General features: G+C 35.3%; 3 protein-coding genes across 3 annotated transcripts; 2 read left to right on the top strand and 1 right to left on the bottom strand.

Annotated features, from left to right (window-relative positions):
• Nucleotides 1–5,038: 5,038 nt before the first annotated feature.
• LOC114194697 (alcohol dehydrogenase 1-like) lies at nucleotides 5,039–10,965 on the top strand. Its single transcript, XM_028085065.2, has 10 exons — nucleotides 5,039–5,223; nucleotides 6,337–6,473; nucleotides 8,137–8,183; nucleotides 8,621–8,946; nucleotides 9,118–9,200; nucleotides 9,298–9,373; nucleotides 9,595–9,656; nucleotides 9,752–9,847; nucleotides 9,945–10,106; nucleotides 10,594–10,965. The coding sequence occupies exons 1-10, from the start codon at nucleotides 5,187–5,189 to the stop codon at nucleotides 10,708–10,710; spliced, it is 1,143 nt and encodes a 380-aa protein (XP_027940866.1). The 5' UTR covers nucleotides 5,039–5,186; the 3' UTR covers nucleotides 10,711–10,965.
• A 4,896-nt stretch (nucleotides 10,966–15,861) lies between these two features.
• Nucleotides 15,862–17,061, top strand: LOC114194832 (uncharacterized). The gene is made up of 3 exons (XM_028085244.2): nucleotides 15,862–16,194; nucleotides 16,425–16,672; nucleotides 16,920–17,061. Exons 1-3 carry the CDS (start codon nucleotides 15,862–15,864, stop codon nucleotides 17,059–17,061), a joined length of 723 nt encoding a protein of 240 aa, XP_027941045.2.
• Nucleotides 17,062–18,917: 1,856 nt separating this feature from the next.
• Nucleotides 18,918–19,310, bottom strand: LOC114194831 (uncharacterized). The gene has a single exon (XM_028085243.1). It carries the CDS (start codon nucleotides 19,308–19,310, stop codon nucleotides 18,918–18,920), a length of 393 nt encoding a protein of 130 aa, XP_027941044.1.
• Between the last annotated feature and the right edge of the window lie 2,777 nt (nucleotides 19,311–22,087).

Genomic DNA, 22,087 nt, shown 5'->3' with positions numbered 1-22,087 from the left:
TCTGGACTTTATGATATTTTAGACCAGGTGGTAATACTAGACGAGTGTGGAGTCTTTAATTTGAAGGTTGTCGTTTAGGTGGCCCACGGTCAGCTTGGAATCTATCTTGCATGTGAGGACGCGTACTTCGAATTCCTTTGCTAGATATAGTCTAGCTAAGATGGCTTCGTATTCGGCTTGATTGTTAGAGGTTTTGAAGGCGAAATGCAGCGATTTTTTGATAAGTATCTGATTGGGGCCTTCTAGGACAATAACAGCGCCTGCTCCTCTCTGGTTAGAAGATCCATCAACATACAAGGTCCATTGCTCTTCTTGAGGCGCGTGTTGTAGGTCATTGACGAAGTTTAGGAGACATTGAGCTTTGACAGGTCTGTGTGGTTCATATTGAATATTGAATTCGGATAGTTCCACTACCCATGAAGACATTCGTCCAGCTAAATCTGGCTTTTGGAGAATTCTCTTTATAGGTTCTTACAATAACTTGGTGATTCTAAAAGTAGGGTCTGAGCCTTCTTGCTGCGTTTACTAGAGATAGGGCCAACTTCTCGACCATATGATATCTGGTTTTAGGGTCTTGCAGCGACCGACTAACAAAGTATATTGGGTATTGGGTGCCAACAGATTCTTGGGTGATGGCAGCGCTAATCGTTCCTTCCGTGGTCGTGATGTAAACTATCAATGGGAGGTTTATGTTTGGTTTTTGTAGGATTGGGGGGGATGCCAAGATTGTTTTGAGGTCTTGAAAAATATGCTTGCATTGGTCATTCCATGTAAACTTTGCTGATTTTTTGATGAGGTTGATGATGGGTCGGGTTTTTTCGGCTAGCTTGGGGAGAAATCTTGATATGGCGGTAAGACGGCCTGCTAGTCGCTGCACCTCCTTGATGTTCGTTGGGCTTCGCATTTCAATGATAGCTTTGCAATTTTTGGGGTTTGCTTCAATTCCTCACTGTGTGAGCATGAACCCCAAGAAATTCCCATTGTCTACACTGAATAGTGGCTGGTGGTCAGAGGCAGACGTTGTTTGCGAATGGTCCTGGTTTTAGTGCCAATGCCATGCATTGAAGGATAATCTCCTACGTTAGGTTTTTCATTCGGAGAGCAGCCTTTTCGAATCGGTCTATAAAGGCACAAACATCTCATCTTCTTCCTATCTAATGCTAAGGAGGGATAGAGGAGTGGCCTGATGGGGGCGACTTCCAGCAAACTAGGTGGTGAACAGGTGGGATAGGTTGTCGAAACAGTCGATGGAGTATGGGGGCAGGGAAGTGAACCATTCTAGAGTTGGTCCTTTGAGGGAGGTGGGGAATGCCTTACACATAATGGCATCTTCATTTGTGTACAGACTGATGTGGGTGACATAGATCTTGACGTGTTCGTCGGGGTTAGTGTCCCCGGCGTAGCGTTCCAATGTGAAGGCTTCCCATTGGCTGGGGAGAGAGGTTTCGGTTATGCCATCGATAAAAGGGTGACGACGTCTATATGTATAGGGTGGTACAGGGTGGCGAATGATGGTGGGGAAGGTTGAGGTGAAGTGATGAGGTGGGATGTGGGTGGTGGGGAGGTTAGTTGTGTTGTGGGTGGGAAAGGTAGTGGCGTGGTGTGCGGGAATAGTGGTTGGGTTGTGGGTGGGAAGGGTGGTGGCGTGTTGTGCAGGGATAGTGGTTGTATGGTGGGTGGGAATGGATGTTGAGTGGTGGGTAGTGGACGTGCAGGGAGTAGGGTTATACTCGCTTTCTTCTTCAGTAGGTTGGGGAGTAGGGATTTTGGAATATTTTCCCTTCTGGGTGGGATTAGCTTCTATCTTCCTTCTCAGGTTGGAGTTCTCCTGTCTCAGTGCTTCCATCTCATCAGCGTTGCGCTTCTTAAGGTCAGCGAGCTCTTGTTGCATCTTGGTTAGACCTTCCAAGATAGCGGCCAAATTCAGGTTGTTGCCTATAGGCATGCTTGGTCCTGCCTCAGGTTCTTTTGAAATTCCAACTTTGCTACGTGTAGAAACCATCCTTGCAAGTTCTCAGATTGTTGTGGTAAGATACTAACTTATGCCCCACGGTGGGCGCCAATTGTTCCTGCGAAAACAATAACAGAATATCAAGGAGTACAAATCATATCTCACCTCAATCATTGACTTCTTTGGGATGGCTACTCCTTGGTTTAGATGCGCCTTCTTTTAGTGTTGGCAGATTGGACACTTAAGGGGTTACATGCGGAAAGGACTCCGACGATTAAGTCAGCGAAAACTCTCTCAAGTCAAATCACATATTAGTGAATTAATGAAAGCAAACCTTTAGTTGTTGGGGTCCACATGTATTTGTAGAGCCATTAATTATGTTTTACCTTTCTTATGAGTTGGGCCCCTCTTTATTACGTTGGGCTAATGTTCAGGCTCTGAATGGGCCTAGGCTAGGCCCAAGTTCCAAGCTTGCAATCTGATATCAGAGGCCCCTCTATTATTTCCTAAGTATGAAGTGAGTGACTTTTTACTCATGCGTTATTCTAGAAGTGGGCGGTGTTAGCCCTTATATATGTGTCATTGTTTTGCGTAGTTAACAGATTGTTACACTTTTATTCTAAGACTATAAGTTGACGGTTTGGGTCGGCTAGTTAGTTACACTAGTCCTAATCGCCCAAGTATAATACAACAGATTCCAAAATCTATAAATTTTCTAAAATTTCAAAATTGCAACCAAATTTTTATATGTTATGATTTTTAAAATATTGAAACTTAGAAGGTACTGTCAAAACGTAAAACTGCACTAATAATACAATTTTTTTTGAAGACGTCGATTGTAACAAATGATATTATGTCATTGAGATGCAATTAAAGCTTCTTGCAATCTTGGATAAAAGTAATTAAATTGTTATCTGTTTTGGTGCTCTTGAGTGGAGCAAGAGTTTGATATGTGTGATATATGTATATTATATGGTGTGAATTTTTTTTTATGAACAATAAATTATATATTTTAAAATATATAATTTTAAAGTAAACATATAATGTGTGTTTTAAAATTATATATGAATAATTTTAAAATATCAACTCAGCCTTAATTATGTGTGTTCGTGTACATTACAAGAGTAGATGAAATCTTGAGAACTTTCAAGGTAGTACAATAAATATACATATGTACATAAACATATAATGGGGAAATTTTTCAAAAGAAGCAAATTGTTTCTATAATAATTTTTTAACCTCAGAAAAGGATAAGGGTAATGATCCATCTCATTCGTATAAAGAAAGTGTATAGATATCCATGAATAGTTTATGGTTGTTCCATGATAGCTTTAGATAAGATCATAGCCAACTTTGTTTGATTTCATCTTCAAGTATCCATATATAACCATGCATATGAGGTTGTTGTATGAGAATCGTTTTAGCTAAGAGCAGAACAACTTTGTTTGATTCCATTTTCTTGTGTCTACTTCCTTAAACTGTAAGATTCTTTCTGGCACTTTCGGACTTATTAATTCAGACCTTAATTTTTTTGACTTATTGCACGTTTCTTAGTGCATTTTAACTTGTTTAAACAAAAACTGCTTCAATTACTGTAATGACAACAAAATTTGACAGAGATATTTTGTTTGCAGTGATTTAACTTTAGCTTTGTTAGCAGCTCCATGATTGAATAGGGTATAATTTGTGTCTTTCATCTTCTCTTGTCGCCTGCTGCATAATAGCTTTATGGCTTTTATATGAATAATTGAATATTGTTACCATTTTTATTATGAGGTAAATTTCCAAATATGCTATATTTTTTATTTGTTTTATATAACCAATAATTTGATTGTTATCATTTTTATTATGAGGTAAATTTCCAAATGTGTTCTATTTTTTATTTGTTTTATAGAACCTTTAGGTTATTACTCTTCTGTTTATTTTCTCACTTAACTATTTAAAAATTAAAAATCTTTATTTACTCTCTCTTTAGTTTTGTGTAATCACAAAAGAACTTAACTGGCAGAATATGGGAAAAGAAAAACAAAATCACAAGAAATAAATTATATTTTTTTAAATAAAAAACAGAAAGAAAATTTGTGATATTTAAGGAGGATTGAAACATATTTAGACTTATAAATTAAACATGTACTTAGTTTCCCTTTTTTCCAGAAAAAATTAAAACATGTAGTTTAGTTTGTGTAATGTATAAATGATAAATATTTATTTTATATAATTAAAATTTATAATAGCTAATTTTTATATATAAATAATATTATAGCTATATTTTATATAAATAATACATGTGTTAACATATATTAAATTTAAATTACTTTAAAGTGATAGTCTTACAAATATTTTTTCTCTTGCCTATATATATATATATATATTAATTTATTTACAATACATTGATAAGGTAAAGATTTAATACACGAACAACTTATGGATAATTTTTATAATAAATTTGATGACGTTTATTATAAATACTTTAAACAATGATACTTTGAATGGTTTGCTATATTTGTTATCATATTAAAAATCATACAAATATCATAATTGTGAACTAAATATTGATTTTTCCCAAGCAGTTTTGTCCAATAAACCTAGTTGATCTAGCTCTCTTCTATACTTTTTTTTTTCATCTAGATAACTTAATTAATTCAAGATATTTTATTTAAGAAAAACAAATCTAGTTTCTGTACTTAACTAAAGAGTTGGAGGTAACTCACATATTAAACTCAAATCAAATTATTTCAACACTGTCCCAGTTTGATTTTAATCAAATTTTACTTAACTTTTGGTGGGACATCATCTTAGATGAAACTTTAAACATTGTTGGATAAAAATATATTGTCTACTAATTAATTAAAATTATCTTAAGTGTATAATTAAACTATAATTTTATACTTTAAATAAATTTATAATTTGCATGTTTTTTTTACAACATGCTTAAATATTTTATAAACTCATCTACTTTAAACTTTAGTTAAATTTCCAGAGCGACTATGATAATAATTTGTGGAACATAATCAAAGAGAATCGTCCTTTATAGTTCTTATCCATTCTCATCATAGCTTGGTGTGGGCCAACAATTGTCTGATATAATGCACATTCCTTTTCAAGTATAGTATTTTTTGGTACAAAATTCCAACTTTTTCCACTATAAATAGAGTATCCATCTTCAATGCAAAATCATCACATCAAGTTTTCAATAATTAATTAATTCCTCTTTGAAAAAAAATATATTGAAGCCATGTCTTCTACTGCTGGTAAAGTCATCAAGTGCAGAGGTGAGCCATCTCCATTTCTGTTTTCTTCAATGTGCTTCTCTGGGTGAAGTTAGGGTTCTCATTTTTTTCATCAAACCAAACAATATATATGGCAAAATCATTGCTTTGGTTTACTTTTAATCGGATTCAGAGTTTTGGGATTAGTTTTCATATATAATTGATGTAAAAATGATCATATTATATAAAGATGAGATGAAAGTGTGGAAATCAAAAGAGTAAAATTTTACGAAAAAAATAATTATCATATATAATTGAGGAAACTCTATGTTGGAGAATGTAGGGTATAAGATAAAATATTAAAATGAATAGAAACATCTAGAGGATGAAACTCTTTTTAGTCAAAAGTGTGGATAGATTTAAAGCTAAAACATTTTAATATGTGTTGGTAAGTGAGTTGTTTATAACTTTTCAAGAGGTTAACTTTCTCATCCTTTTAATAATGAGTCTTGTAAGCCAAAATTTATGATTATGGAGTTTGTCTTTTAAGTTTCTTAATACACTCTACTTCTAAATGTATCTTAAGATTATATAATATTTATGTACTTATGCTTTTCTAAATGTGAGATTTATTTATATATTAGTGGGATAATTTCTCTTCTTTGGTTTTGTTTTTGATAAATTATGTTTATACTCCTTTTTTAATATGATATTAAAATTTATTCTAATGATAATTGTTGAAGTTATTCTGTCACTTACTATTGAATCATTCACAAATATTTAATCTCACAAATAAAATATAAATACCTTATTACAAGATGTATATTGAAGATCTCACGTTGACAAGAAATAAGACCAATGACAATCCTTATTCCTTAAAAGGGTATAAATAAGGGAAATGAAAAATAAAGAGAAATTGGTAAAAATTATTCTCTTTATTTTATTAATTGTTGTGTTTTCTTTAAAAACAAATGTTATTTGTTAGTTTTTTAGTGGAATAGTTAAACTTAGGATCTCTCTCACTCTTCTTTCTAAACTTACTAAACTAATTTTATTTTTCTAAATTGTTAAAAGATGATCGAACTTATGATATTTTTCTTCATTATTTTTAATTTAAGTACTAAATCACCTTAGGAGTGGTATTTAATTAGTTGTTGTGTTTGGTGTGAAATGTAGCTGCCGTGGCATGGGAACCAGAGAAGCCACTGTCGATAGAGACGATAGAAGTGGCACCACCTGGGAAAGGAGAAGTGCGTTTGAAAATCCTCTTCAACTCCCTTTGCCGTACTGATGTTTACTGGTGGGATGTTAAGGTAACTGTTACTTTATTTTTTTTTTATTTGTCTTTTTCATATTTTCTAGTATTACTTCTTGAATTTATTGAATCATCTATTATTAAATTGTTATGAGATCATCATTATGATATGTTTACTCCTACATTATGACATGAATTAAAAATAAGATTAATTTAAAACATATAAATAGAGAATATCATTGTTTTAATAGATTTCAATTTTTTAAATTAAATTTTAAGTTTAATTGATTTATATGACATGGTGTTTTTGTTTTATGTGCTTGTACTATATATTTTGATTTTATATTTTTTTGCACGAGCTTTAATATTGGAATATTTCTATTCTAGTACCCTTTTGTAAAAAAAAATGCACTGGACTAATTTTTCAATTTTCCTTAATTATGTTATTTTGATGGCTAATTAAAAATGCCAAAGCGCGATAAACCTATATTCCACGAATTGAAAATTTATTTAAACCTAAATACAAATCACAAAATCAGTTTCTCAAAGTCAAAGGAAGTAATCAACAAAATCGATCTCACCTTTGTTATAAAAAATAAACATTTTTAAATATCTTACATTTTAGCACGTTGGACGACAATGACTCAGAAACGTGGCAAATCGTCACATGCCAATGCATAATTATTCGGAGTGATGTGTAGGACACAGCTTCTCCAAAAAGCAACTATAGACCTCAATGATTAAGATATTCATTCACTCAAAACTTGTTTATTTGTTGTTGTAATTGTACGAGTTTTTAATTTATTTTTTATCGATCTTATTATTCCATAACACTTTTAGTTTATTCCTATAACTATTGACAAAAGTAAACACTCTTAAAATAAATAAAAATTTGTTTTATTATTTAGGTTTTGATTCAAAACTCCGCATCTAAAGTTTTTTATTTTATTGAAAAGACTCTTTCTAACTAATATTAAAATAAGGACAATGATATTTTGACTATTAAATTTTGACAATCTTTCATTTATACTTAGATGTGTTATTTTTTAAGTGATTTTGAAATATAGATAAATGAATAAATGGAAAAATGGGTAGTCACTTAGGAAATGTCATCTCATATCGTAAGAGAAAGTTGTCAAAATTTAATTGTTAAAAAATCATTTTCCTTAAAATAAACAAGTACTACTATGAAGCCTGAACATGTTGTGTCAATGGCGTGTTTCGTGTTCGACACATATCGGACATACATGTCAGTAAAGTGTCCAATTTAAAAGACATTTTTTTATCTTTGATATGATTTTGACATGACTTCAACACAATGTTAATAGCCACAAATTCAATGACTTTTTAAATAATTTATAAACTTGTAAACTTATCACACAAGTTTATATTATTATTATAAAAATAAGAAAAAAATATTATATAATCACTATTTTTCACTTTTTTGGATATTAAATAAATAAATTAGATTTATTTTTGTGTTAGTTAATAACATGTTAATTAAAAGTTTAAAACTAATATATATATATATATATATATATATATATATATATATATATATATATTCCCGTGTACTATATTTTTTTTAGTTGCATCTTCGTGTTTGTACTATATCGTGTCCGTATCCGGATTTGATAGAAACTAAATCTTACATTACAGGTTCTAATTCCTATTGATGTTTCTGTATGCTAGCATTTATGTCGTTTCGTTTTGCTTTCCAGGGTCAGAATCCGCTGTTTCCTCGTATATTAGGTCATGAAGCTTCAGGGTATGTTGTTACATTCGGTGAAGACTATTTTTCAAGTGATAATTTATTAAATAAATTGTTTTTTGTGGATAGAATATTCCACCTTAAGACTTATTAGTTGACTATCTAATACCCTTAAATTTTCGAATATAATCCTATAAAGACAAGACATGATGATGGGATGAATAAGAGGTTGTCACATTAAAAAAAGTTACTATTTTCTAACAAGTTGATCTTGTCTTGTTTAACCCAGCTTTTACTAAATCGATGCTTAAAACATTAAACTCTCGGAATCGATCTTCTTTTTTCTAAATTATTAACAAGGATTCAATTCATAACCTTTCTCTTCCTTTCTTCTCATCTTAGATTTTATAACTCCTTTTATTATAAATCTTATGAAGAAAAATAAAAAAGTTAGACACATGATTTGATGGTGGTTATGTGAATGAATGAACTAGGATTGTGGAGAGCGTGGGTGAGGGTGTGACCGATCTGAAACCAGGAGATCATGCACTCCCAATATTCACTGGGGAGTGTGGAGAATGCAAATATTGCAAATCAGAAGAGAGCAACCTCTGTGAGCTGCTAAGGATCAACAGTGACAGAGGAGTTATGCTCAGTGATGGCAAAACAAGGTTCTCCAAAAATGGACAACCCATTTACCACTTTCTTGGAACTTCCACATTCAGTGAATACACTGTTCTTCATGCTGGCTGTGTTGCCAAGATCAACCCTGCTGCCCCACTTGACAAAGTTTGTGTTGTCAGTTGCGGATTTTGCACAGGTTTGTCATATATCTACTAATTTCGACTTCAGATTTTTTATTGAGCTTTTTAACACTATTTTTTGCTTTGGGGAACCACATAAAACTACTCTTTAAACTTATAATGCTAACAAAATGTTGCCAACAAAACAATGTGGAATTTGTTAACGTGTGTCAATTTTGTACATGCAGGTTTTGGTGCTACTGTCAATGTTGCAAAACCGAAGCCTAATGATACTGTTGCTGTCTTTGGTTTAGGAGCTGTTGGTCTTTCTGTATGTTTCATATCCTTCACTGCTTTTTTTTTTTCCTGCAAGAAATTAAAAAACCATAATGGCTACAGTTCTTACCTTGTTATACTCTGCATTCTAGGCCTGTGAGGGAGCAAGGGTTTCTGGTGCATCGAGAATCATTGGGGTTGATCTACTTTCCAGTCGATTTGAACAAGGTAGATTCAATTAGGACAAGACATAGATGTGAATGATGCCTTTTAAGTGTTTGTGATATTGTTCCTTAATCAGTGTTATAGTTTTTACCTTGACAGTTAGTGCCTTTAAGAATTATTGAATAGAGAATAGTATGAAACACATACACCTAAATTTTGTTCATTTAATTATGATTCAGATTTAAGTATATCAAATGTCTAATTACATTGCTATTCTTGGTCAGCCAAAAAATTTGGGGTCACTGACTTTGTGAACCCCAAAGAGCACAACAAACCAGTTCAACAGGTTAGTAATAGTTCATACTATGCCGAAAGTAGTTCCAACTTTCACTTCATTTTATAGACTAATTCTCTATCTTGCTATGATATGTGGCATTAAAGGTAATTGCTGAAATGACTGGTGGAGGAGTAGATCGTGCTGTTGAATGCACTGGAAGCATCCAAGCTTCGATCTCAGCATTTGAATGCACTCATGATGTATTTTCCAAACCCAGAGCTATTATTCTTGTTTCTAGCTACATCAGTATGAAGTTGATCTTGTTATTAAACATGAACTTCAAATGTTTCTTCTCAGGGTTGGGGTGTTGCTGTGCTTGTTAGTGTTCCACACAAGGATGCTGAATTCAAAACTCATCCCATGAAGTTCATGGAAGGAAGAACTCTGAAGGGTACCTTCTATGGCCACTTCAAACCCCGCACTGATATTCCTGGTGTTGTGGAGAAGTACCTCAACAAGGTAAATCATAGAGCTATATCATGATTTTAACATCTACCGTCCACATAAAAAAATTGAGTTAAATATGCTTCTAATCTCTAAACTAAAACTTATTTATTTCAAACTTTAATATGTTCACTAACTTTAAAAATAATAGATATAATCATTTTTAATCCATCGAAATTTAATTTATTGTTTTACATGTTAAATAGCATACCAAGTTAATGTTGAAATGTGAATGTAAATAACTTAAACTGTTTTACATATCAAAAGAATTTAACTCGGTTGGTTCGAAAAATTATATCTATTCACTTCTAAAGTTCGGATAACAAACTGCGTTAAAATTTCGGACAAAAACAAATTTTATAAAAGTTGAAGAACTAAAAATATACCCACCCTAAAAAATGTTCACATTTAGTTATATATTATAGTTTAATATGAATTAGTAAGTAGAAGATTGTTGAATAATTTGTGGATGAAATGAGAATGAGTTTAAATGATAATGCAGGAGCTGGAACTGGAGAAACTTATCACTCACAGTGTGCCATTCTCAGAGATCAACACAGCATTTGATCTTATGCTGAAAGGGGAGGGAATAAGGTGTCTGATCCGCATGGAAGAGTGAAGGAGTTATGTTCTCTGGTGTGAGAACAGTGTTTGTCTTTGATGTGAAAAAAGAGAGTTGTTGGAGAATAAATTTGGCACGTAATTCAGTTGTTGAATCTGTGCTATATGTGAGTGTGTAAAGTGGTAATGGAGGTGATGACTTTCTTGGTCATCGTCCTGCTTCTGTCACTTCTTTTGCGAATGGTGTGTCTTGTAACTTTCTTCTGTTTTCTGCAATATATTTATATCTATATTTTCCTTCTTTCTTTATTAATCCTATACCTCATTGCATTTATCCATTTGGTAAGAAGGGAAAAATAGATGAAAAATCAGATCAATGGAAATAGAGTAAAATGTGGTTGGTTTAAGAAAAAATTAGAAAATAAATAAAGGGTAAATAATTGTTTCAATATAATAAATATCGATATGTTTAATTTTTAATATAATAAAAAAATTATTATATTAGTATAAAAAATTAAATTTATTACTTTTATTTGAATTTAGTTAATAGTAAAAATAATTAAACACACATTTAATCTTGGTTAATTATATAAAAATTTAAATTTCGTTAATATTAGTGAATTTGATTAATAATTGAAGTAATTAAATGTATATTAGTTTTTATTAATTTCATGTATGTTTATTAAAGAAAAAAATAACTAATCTTAATATATAATTTGTAAAAAAAATTATTGAAGATAAACATGTGTTAAAGTATTGTTGAATTATTTCTATCATTGATAAAATTTAAATAAAATTAAGAAAATTGAAATTATTGTATTAAAATTGTAATTTATTTTATTATACTATTTATTTATTCATAAATAAAAAATATACTTAGAAGAAAAAGAACAAAAATAACTATAAATCACGCGTTTTTTTTCAACTAAAAGCGATCGCTATTTTTCCTTGCTCACATATGTTTATCTATATTTTATCTTGGGCGATAAGTATATAATATTCATGGTAAGAAAAAATTGTAATCTTCTTAATATATTGTCTAGTATTTGATAATGCATGAAACAAATAACTAAATAATTGAAGATATGACATGTTAATTGAGCTATCACTTTTGTTACGTTCCATTTAATTAATAAACGTAATTAAAGAAACGTTACACATAAATGATACTATATAGCAGTCTTGAGGTCCTTAACCCAACCCCTACAAACTAGACACACCACGATGCTGAAAGAATACAGTTGAAAAGTCTAATCCATACTGGTAGAGAAAGTAAAGCATGACGTGATACATGGGACAAAGTCCTAAAGGAAAACCAAGATCCAGCCCATGCAGATCATGCAACGGAATCATCACCTCCCTGTTGTCCACGATTGTTCCTCGCATCCGCTCACACCTACAAGTTGATGATCATCGCAAGAGAGAGAACCACACAACAGAACACACAACAACAAAAGTAGGGTAAGCTAAAGCACAAAAGATTTCATCCATCAAGTCCAATATAATTTCACAATATCATACACTCACTTAAACCAAGTATGTTATGACTCATCAGGCAATACACTACGACTTGACTCGACTCATCCGGATACATATAACTTGGTCGGATTCAGCGGATGCTTTCACTTGTGGTGGATACCTCTGCTCACCCCCAAGCTGCTCACCCCCGAGCTATGTGTTACAGTGTTACAATAAATCAATTTCCCTCACCACAAGGTTAGCCCTTAGAAGATTTCAGGCCTCCTGCTACTCTCACCACAGGAGCCAGTCCACTCTAGGTGAAACTAACTGACTCCTTAGAGTGTCAGGATGCAACCTTACCTTGAATCCTTACCTAGTTATACAGATGGGGCACCACTATGGACACCCACTAACAAGGGCCATGGAATTACATCCCGACCACTGAAGCGCAACCCTGGAGGTCTCACCTAGAGACCTCCAAGGAATTACACACTGACACGGACCTACATTCATAAATCAGCAATACAAGAACATTAAATCATGTTTACAATTTCATACCAACCCCTGGGATCAATTCCTCATACGTATCACATTTTGAATCCATACCACTGGTCATCACCACCCCATGAGTCTAGGGCCTCATCTCATATCAATACCATGTTACTTTAATTCCAATCCACGTACATAGAATTCAACTCATCTCGTTATCATGCCACATTAATAATGCCCATCTCATTTAGTTCACATGCCAATTCTCATACCAAACCAATAATCTACAATTCATGAATCATGCTACGCATACATAATACTCCATTATATACATGTCTCTCATTACAACATTCATACCCAAACCAATACCAATCATCCAAGGATAAACAAGCATCTAAATACAGCACTGTCTCACCCAACACCTCGCTCAGGCTGAAGGGTCTCGCTCAAGCGAGCCCCCTTCGCCCAGGCGAGGGCTCAAAAAGCATCCAGAAATCAACGTGAGATCTCGCTTAGGTGAGACCTCTCTCGCCTGAGCGAGATACTCGCTCGCTCAAAAAGAAGAGTGGGTCGCCTGGGCGACCTTTCGCGTAAAAAGGGTTTGGGCGAGTCCCTGGTCATCTCGCCTAGGGGAGACTGGCCCGCTTGGGCGAGATTCACAGGTCTCGCCACTGTTTTCCTGCAACAGTTCCTCGCTCCAGCCCAAACAACATATTCATACAACAATTTCAAGCGTTCAGAACCAAAATAGCAACACACCAACCACACAAACTCGAAATAACAGTCAAACAATGAAGGAAACGGGACATATGAGTAAGGTCTTAGCTTCCCTACCTGGAAAATGATAAGCACGAGATCTCGACCCCTAAACAGCGGAGAACGGCAACACAAGGGGTGACTCAAGGTAATGGAGTACAAGTCCTCTTAACTCAACGTGACAGTGGAAGCAAACCCTAGCGGAGGGGGGTTGACAGTTGTAGTCTTAGGTTCTCTGAAATGAATGGAAAATGAGACTTAGGACAACTAAGATTGATTTTTATCTACTGGACCAGCCCTTAGGCCCACTTACAAGGGCAGCCCTTTTAGTTTAGGGCTGAAAGATAAGGAGCAATCTTAACAGGCCTTAGAACTTTTGTCATGAACTAGTGCAACTTTGAAAACATGTCAAGCATAAAAAAAAGTATAATTCATATGATGAAAAAAAAATTACAAGAAAATGATTAGGCTGAGCATAAAAATATTACTTAGTGAGTTTTGAGGACTCTTGTGAGAAGAGCAACCCAATTACATAACTAAAGTCTAAACGGGGCCTTCTTCCTACACCCCAAAAAATTCTTCTATACCCCCAAAAATTACAGTTTTGACCCTATTAAACTTTTTACCTGTCTCGGTGGTTGAGAGAATTGAAATTCAATTTACTGCGGGCCAATTTCTTTTATTACTCAACACTGCACCCCCAAATAATATGTCTCTGTTCCATTTTCTTTCTTGTGCTTCCTCTGTTCAATTCTTCGGTTGTTATTCTCTACACTTTGTCCAGTGGTCCCAGGTTTCCCTCTCTTTCATTTGAAGGTGCTCTATCCAGTGGTGGTGTCCCTGCTTTCACTGCTTCAGTTGCTCCAAGCTCATTCCATACGTGGTTCTCAATTTGTTAAAGCTTTTCTTGTTCTCTTGCACGTTACAGGTTAGTATTCCTTCATGTTTTTATTAATGGTTTGTTGGAATCTTGGAATTTTGTCTCTTGTGTTGGATATTTTATTTTGTGATCACTACGGATGTGGAGATCCGTTTCAAGAAAATGTGAAATGGATGTCAACATCTGTTATGTATTTTTTTTCCTATTACGGATGTCGAGATCCGTTTCAGAAAGATGTGAAACGGATGTCGACATCCGTTTCAAATTTTTTTGAAACGACATTCATTTCATTTTTTTTTGCTTTTTTTTACGAAACGGATGTCGAGATTTGTTTAAGGAAAATGTGAAATGGATGTCGACATTCGTTTCACATTTTTCTGAAACGGATCTCGACATTCGTTTCGTGTTTTTTTTTCTTGTTGAAGATGTCATAGCGAGGCAAGCGAGGCAAAGAAGCACTGAGGTAAAACCAAGATACAAAATGTTGTAATGAGAGCTTGAGGTTGGAGAGCTTGAGGTTGGAGTGCACGTGACAGTGGAGGTTAGAGTGCAGGTGACAGTGTGTTTGAGTGTGTGTTGTGTGCGTGGTGAGAGAGTCCACTGAGTGTGGTTTTAGTGTGTGCATGAGTGAAGTACGTTATGTGCGTGAGTTTATGTGAGTTTGTGAGGTTGTGTGTTGTGTGAATGGTGAGAGAGTGCAGTGAGTGAGTGTGGTTTTAGTGTGTGCGTGAGTGAGGTGCAATGGTGTGCGTGAGTTTGTGAGGTAGTGTGTGTTGTGTGCGTGAGTGAGAGAGTGTAGTGAGTGTGGTTTTAGTGTGTGCGTGAGTGAGGTGCAGTGGTGTGCGTGAGTTTGTGAGGTAGTGTGTGTTATGTGCTAGGTGAGAGAGTCTAGTGAGGTTCAGTGGTTGTGTTTCAGCTAGGTGAGAGAGTCCAGTGTGTGTGCTAGGTTGTGTGCGTGAGTTTGTGTTTGTGTTTGTTTCTTTTATTTTGAGCTAAGGATAATTTTTTCTCCTGTTGCATTGCATATTTTGGTTATCTACTTGCATATTTTGCTTATGTGCTTGCCTTAATCGAGTTTTTTTTGTATTAAAATATTTTCTTTTTATTATAGCTCATCATGGAAGATCATCATTTTAGTTATTTGAGTTTCTTGGATACTCAAATGGATTCTCAAGTAAATTGTAATCTTATGTCAGACTTTTCTGATTTCGTTCATGATATCTGCGAACAAGATTATACATCTCACTTTACAATTGATGATATCTTCCCAACACGTGAAGATTTAATTAAGTGGGTTAGAGGGATTGCTTTTAATCTTGGATTTGTTGTTATTATGCTAAGATCAGATAAATATAATGGACAACCCGGAAGAAAGACCCATGTATTACTAGGTTGTGAAAGAGGTGGAAAATATAGAAAATGTAAATGTGATGTAGAACCTAGTTTATCTGGGATAAGAAAATGTGATTGTCCCTTTAGATTGAGAGGCAAACCCATCTCTCAAGGGGAGGGATGGGTGTTGAATGTAAAATGTGGTTACCATAATCATGATGTCTCATCTACTCTAGTTGGTCACCCCTATGCGGGTAGGTTGAAGTCCCTGAACACTCGTTGCTTGTTGATATGACTAAAAGTCAAGTAAAACCTGCAAATATACTTCTCACTCTCAAAGAAAAAGATGAGTGTAATGTGACAACTTTGAAGCAAGTATATAATGCAAGATATAGGTACAAACGTTCAGTAAGAGGTTCAAGGACCGAGTTGCAACAGTTAATGTTGATGTTGGAACGTGATCACTATATCCATTTTAGTAGATGTGTTGATGAATCTGATGTGGTTAACGATCTGTTCTGGACCAATCCTGATGTTGTGAAGTTGTTAAATTCATTCAATATTGTGTTCTTAATGGATAGTACTTACAAAACCAACAAATATTGGTTGCCATTGCTTGAGATTGTTGGTGTCACCTCAACAGGTTTAACTTTCTCAGTCGCGTTTGCATTTTAATCCAGCAAAATAATTTCACTTGGACTCTTGAAAGGCTAAGAGTTCTGTTTATGACGTCTGAGGGTGGTCCACAAGTCATTATAACTGGCAGGGATCTGGCTCTAATGAATGTTGTTGGCGTTGTGTTCCCTAAGTGTTATCATCTTCTATGTCGTTTCCATATTCAAAAAAATGTGCAGGCAGAGTGCAAAATGTTAGTGAATTCTGTTGATGCATGGGATGTTGTACTGCAAGCATGGGAGAATGTTATGGACTGTGAAGATGAGTTAAAGTTTAACGATTGTGTTAATCATCTTGAGCTTGTTTTCCAGTCATGGCCTGTATTTTTTGAATATGTTAATGACTCGTGGATCATTCCTTACAAGAAATACTTTGTGAAAGCGTGGACGAACAAAGTTATACATTTAGGGAATACAACATCAAACAGGTATGTTTGCATCTTCTTATTAATTCATTTTTTTATTAATGGTTTATATGATTCCATGTATAAATTGTATTAGGGTTGAGTCTACTCACTGGAGCCTCAAGAAAGTTCTTAGAAGTACTATGGAAAACCTTTGTTCGTGTTGGGATGGAATTCACAACGTTATTATCTTGCAACATAACTAAATAAAGGTGTCTTTTGAAAGAAGTCTTAATCTGATGAGTGACTCTTACAAGACATTGAGTTATAGAAGATTAGTGGGATATGTTTCTAGATCTGCCTTAGAACTCCTTGCTCCAAAGTTAGAAAGAGTTAAGAAAATTGGATTCGATACTAGTCGTTGTGGCTGCATTCTCAAACAAACTTATGGTCTTCATGTGCATGTGAATTAGCACGATATGACCCTGGGATGATTCCTTTCCAAGAAATTCATGTCATGTGGACTAGGTTGAGCTTCTCAAATGTGTCCTTTTTCACAATCCGAATGGCAATTATCTATTCAGAGCGAGGTTGATCTACTACTTAATATTTTCAAAGAAGTTGACATTGTAGGAAAAGTCACCATCAAACATAAATTACTTGACATAGTTTACCCTTCGATGACATCAATGTTGCCGCCAGCGAGTAAAATTAAGACGAAGGGTGGACCTAAAAGTCATCGATCAAAGAAGTCAACCAAACGTGATCCCTCATATTTTGAGCATGTTGACGCCTTCATTGAGTCATCAAGACAAGACACGTGTGTTGCAAAAACAGAAAACAAGTTGAAGACCAAAGGTGTAATCCAAGAAAAGATAATACACATGCTAGAACAGTTCAATCTTGTTTTTCAGCCTTATATAATGGATTTTGTGGATGTAGTGGCAGATGGTCATTGTGGGTATAGATGCACCGCTGCATTGCTCGGTATAGGTGAGGAGTCATGGCCTCTAATCAAACATGATTTATACAAAGAACTTAGTCAATGGCGAGATGAATATGCTACATTAGTTGGAGGTTATGATCGTCTGGAAGAACTAAGAAAGTCTTTGCTAGTTCATTCACCATCAGGGGTATGACTTCTATACACTAATGTTGAAACTTATTTATTAAATGTTTTTATCATTTTGTTTGATTATAATCTAATTAATTACATACAGGCTAATCTAGACAAGTTAATGACTATACCAGACATGGGTTATGCGATTGCTAATCGATATAATGTAATCTTCGTGTGCTTGTCATCAGTTCAGAATTTGACGATATTCTCACTTCGTACATCCGCACCTATTTTGCAAAGTCAACATCGACTAATTTGTATCGGATATGTTTACGGTTCTCATTTTGTGCAGGTATATATATTTTTTTTCAAAGAACTTTATTTCTTTATTGACTAATTACATATTTACAGGTTCGTCTACAAGAAGGTTGTCCATTATCGATGGTGGATATCATATCATCTAGCAATTGTTATCCAAAGGCAAAGGGGTGGGCATCATTTTATAGAGATAGGATGCATGCATTCATAGATTTACACGTAGTGGATCGTAGATATGTAGATCTTATGAAAGACTGATATTTGTTAATTGTATTAAATTTTTGACTGTTGTAGTTTATTTTAGGAAATTTCATATTGTAATGTACTTTTAAAAAATACGTTTGTAATTATTTTACTAATATATAAGATACTAACTTCTCTGGCCAATGGACGGATATATTTTGGCCTTATTGCTAACAAAATAGACGTATGAATTTGTAATCATAAATATATGAAATAATTTAATATAAAATCCAATAAAAATGTAAATTCTAACACCAAATACAAACATAAAGTAAATCGGCTATCCAGATGTAGATGGTCGTCGACCTCGAAGTCTACGTCCTCCTCTAGTCTCTTCCTCTTCTGTTGCATCACGAGCTATCTGTAATAACTCATGTGTGCGATCCCAAGAATTGTGCCCTCACTAATGTCTCTACAATCTATCATCCGCTGATAATACCAAGTTAATGTCCAATATTTAAGTTACTAATATGAACAAATAAATTTGTTACATACCAATAAACCACCAGAAGATGATGACCCTAACGTCCTCTGAACTAGTATGTCATCTGGCAAATTTCGACGAAGTCGCATAACCACAACCCTTGGTTGCTCGGCCTCAACTCCGCATAAAATGTAAGGATGGGAGACCCTCCTAAACCACTGCAAATATCCATCCGAACATGAAAAAGGAGCTGGCGCGGAGAACACCTGAACTACGACAAACTATTAGTAGTCTTTCCACCAATCATCATTAGTCGGAAAGTCCAACATGGGAAGCGAACTCGACGGTCGTGGAATAGGCTGCATGAAGCCAAATTGTCGCAGCACACGCTTCAGCAGATGACGGTGTACGAGGATACCAAGCTTGAGGTAGCCAGAAAACATGGCAGATACAACAAGTGGTCGACCAGCCCTATGTGCTACATATGGGTTCCAAATCACCCCATCATATGTCAAGGCATCCAACTGAACTCTAACATCAGCTATAGCAGAAGTAGCGCGTCCAGTGATATAACGTCTAGCACGGGGTTCGGTCTCCACATATGTATCCCGTAATTGCTTCCTTCCCAATGTAGGGAAGTGCTCGTATATCCAAGCATGTATCAAATAACATTTCATTTAACTATTCTGATATAAAAGAAAAAACAAGTAAAATATTTAACAAAATGTAATATAAAATGGTACATGTAGAAGAGGTAGGTATCAACTAATTGCTTTGTATTTGCAAAGTTGGCATCTCCTAGATGCTCATATAAGTAGACAAGAGCGCAACTCCTCAAGCATATCTACGACATGTAGGGAGATCTCTAAATAGCTCGAAATGGGTACGGACATAGGTGGCACTTTTATTAGCAAATATCGTGCACCCTACAAGGTGCAAAAGATATGCGCGTGCAACAAACTCCCATAGCTCGTTATCACAACAACTATCATACAAATCTCTCAACCAGCTAAGTCTGACTTGTCCACCACGACTTTGATTCAACTCATTGCAAGCCATGGTTTGATCAACACCAAGAAGTGTCATCAAAATCTCAATTGAATCTTCATATTTAAGATTTTCAGTGGAGCAAAATTGTCTAGTGATGGGAAGATGAAGGAGCGACCAGACGTCATCTAAAGTGATGGTCATCTCAAAAATTGGTAGATGAAAAGTATTAGTCTCGGGATGCCATCTCTCCACGAAACCCAATATTAACCCAACATCGGGATATTCATATAAAATATCGCATAGAGGCGATAATCCAAAAGCTACCACAAAGGGGAGAACAAAAGGGTGAGGAGGTCCTAATTTTTTCACTTTTTTAATGTGGGAGACTACTTTCACAACACGATCCTAAGAAAAAATAAACATAAAACAATAAAAATACATAACAACAATAAAATAAAACATTTATAAAAATTTCTTACTAACCTGACCATCACATGATCTGTGCAACATGATCCTGGTACTGAGTCAATAAAGAAGTATCAGAGGGACCACCTGGAAATCCTGCACCATTGTTATCAATCCCCTGCTCCTCGTCCTAAGGAACATCGGAAACCTCATGCTCAACGACATCATCCTGAACAACATCAGCCTCGTGTTGAACCCTTTTACGACCTGAAGAGGTCGATCTCCTCCGTGCAGTACCATGTGCAGAACTCTCGGGTGCATTGTGTGAACTATAAGACCCACTTTTTTCAGCCCTAATGTTTAAGGGCCAACCCTAATTTGTTGGGCCTAAAGCTGGCCCATAGGGTGCCCAAAGACCCTAAACAACCCTAACCCTCTCATTTCAGCTCACTTTGCAAAAACAGCACCTTGCTCACGTTCTTTTTCTCTCAGCAGTGCTCTACTAGGGTTTGAGTGAGAGCCCCTTTCCTCCAAGTTTGCAGTGTGTTTCCCTCATGTAAGTTAGACTTCACTCTTCTCTTATATTTTCCTTTGCCAATTGCATTGTTCTGTCTTGAGTCATCCTTATGGACTCATTCTTGCTCTTGTGTTCGTGCTTCCAGCTTGCGAAGCTATCCTTGGAGTTGTAGTACCATTTTGCTTGCTTAAGCCTCCTCCCAGTAGCTTTTGATAAGGTAAAGGAAGCTAGGGTTTACATTTTCTTGATATTCTGCTTATTTTTCTTGTTTGTTTTGATGGCTTTGGTACTTAAATTAGATTGTTGGTTGTATGAAACTGTGTGGTATGTATATGCTTGGCTGAAACAGGTGTGACAGGTGCGAATAGGCGAGAAACCTACTAATCTCGTTCAAGCGGGTGACCCTCGCCTAAGCGAGAGTAGCAAGAACTCACCCCTGGTTCCAACGCGAGTTGTCGCTTAGGCGACTGATTGTGTTTTTGAGCAAGAAGTGGTCTCACTTAGGCGAGACGCTTATGCCTGAGCGAGAACTCGTTGGAACCTTGCATCGCACACTATCGAACTCTCACCTAGGCGAGAAGGGCTCGCTTGAGCAAAAGTACCCCTTTTACCTGAGCAAGAACCTTTAGCTTGGGCGAAGGCTCGGGCAAGAGGTGTTGTGTTGGCTAATGTTATTCCATGATTGTTTTGAATGTCTTTTTGCTCTTAGTATGGGGTAAGGCTTGCTATGTATGCTTGAATGAGACTGATTGGCATGTGTTATTATGTATTAGGTCATGACTTGGTTGGGATGAACATTGGTATGCATTTATAAAGGATGAGGTTGATGAAATATTGTTATGTAGAGCATGAAAGGGAGAAAAACATGACCGGTTTGGTTGGTTGGCTGAATTATCACATGAGATTTTTGGGTGCATGAGGTGAGACATGATTCTGGTGTGCTTAGGACGTAATTCTACGTTGGTTGCGTGGTGGTGCCTCATTTGGTCAGGACGTAATTCCATGACTCTCTAGGTGAGATCTCATGGTGGTGCCTCATTGGTCAGGACGTAATTCCATGACCCCTGTTAGTGAGAGTTTATGGTGGTGCCTCATTTATATAATTTAGTAAGGATTCAAGGTAAGGATTGCATCCTGACACTCTAAAGAGTCAGTTAGTCTCACATAGAGCGTACTGACTCGAGTTGTGAGAGTAGCAGGAGGCCTAGAACGCTTTAAGGGCTAACCTTGTGTGGGGGGGATGAAACATTGTAACAATTAGCTTGGTAGAGCAACTCGGTAGAGTAGTAAAGGTCACCACAAGTGCAAACATCCGCTGAATCTGACTAATTATATGTATCTGGATGAGTCGTGTCATGAGTCTTAGTGTATTGTTTGCAAGTCATAACATGATTGGTTGACATAAGCATCTTGGACTATGAAATTGTATGTAACTGTATGTTAAATCATTTTTTTGTTCTAGCTTACCCTTTGTTTGTTTGATTGTTATGTGTGTGGATTTCTCTCTTTGCAATGATCATCAATTTATTGATATGAGCAGAT

The sequence above is a fragment of the Vigna unguiculata genome, chromosome 8 (genome assembly GCF_037176805.1).
Source record: "Vigna unguiculata cultivar grain cowpea cultivar isolate G323 ecotype 2 chromosome 8, ASM3717680v1, whole genome shotgun sequence".
Taxonomy (NCBI): Eukaryota; Viridiplantae; Streptophyta; class Magnoliopsida; order Fabales; family Fabaceae; genus Vigna; species Vigna unguiculata.
This window is presented reverse-complemented; position numbering and strand designations above follow the sequence as displayed.

Coding starts and splice junctions, on each gene's coding strand:
- LOC114194697 (XM_028085065.2), top strand. CDS start 5,187: ATGTCTTCTACTGCTGGTAAAGTCATCAAGTGCAGAG. Junction 9,201..9,297: donor TAGGAGCTGTTGGTCTTTCT/GTATGTTTCATA, acceptor TCTGCATTCTAG/GCCTGTGAGGGAGCAAGGGT. Junction 9,374..9,594: donor TTCCAGTCGATTTGAACAAG/GTAGATTCAATT, acceptor ATTCTTGGTCAG/CCAAAAAATTTGGGGTCACT.
- LOC114194832 (XM_028085244.2), top strand. CDS start 15,862: ATGACTAAAAGTCAAGTAAAACCTGCAAATATACTTCTCACTCTCAAA. Junction 16,195..16,424: donor GGTTGCCATTGCTTGAGATT/GTTGGTGTCACC, acceptor AAAAATGTGCAG/GCAGAGTGCAAAATGTTAGT. Junction 16,673..16,919: donor GGGAATACAACATCAAACAG/GTATGTTTGCAT, acceptor ATTGAGTTATAG/AAGATTAGTGGGATATGTTT.
- LOC114194831 (XM_028085243.1), bottom strand. CDS start 19,310: ATGAAATGTTATTTGATACATGCTTGGATATACGAGCACTTCCCTACA.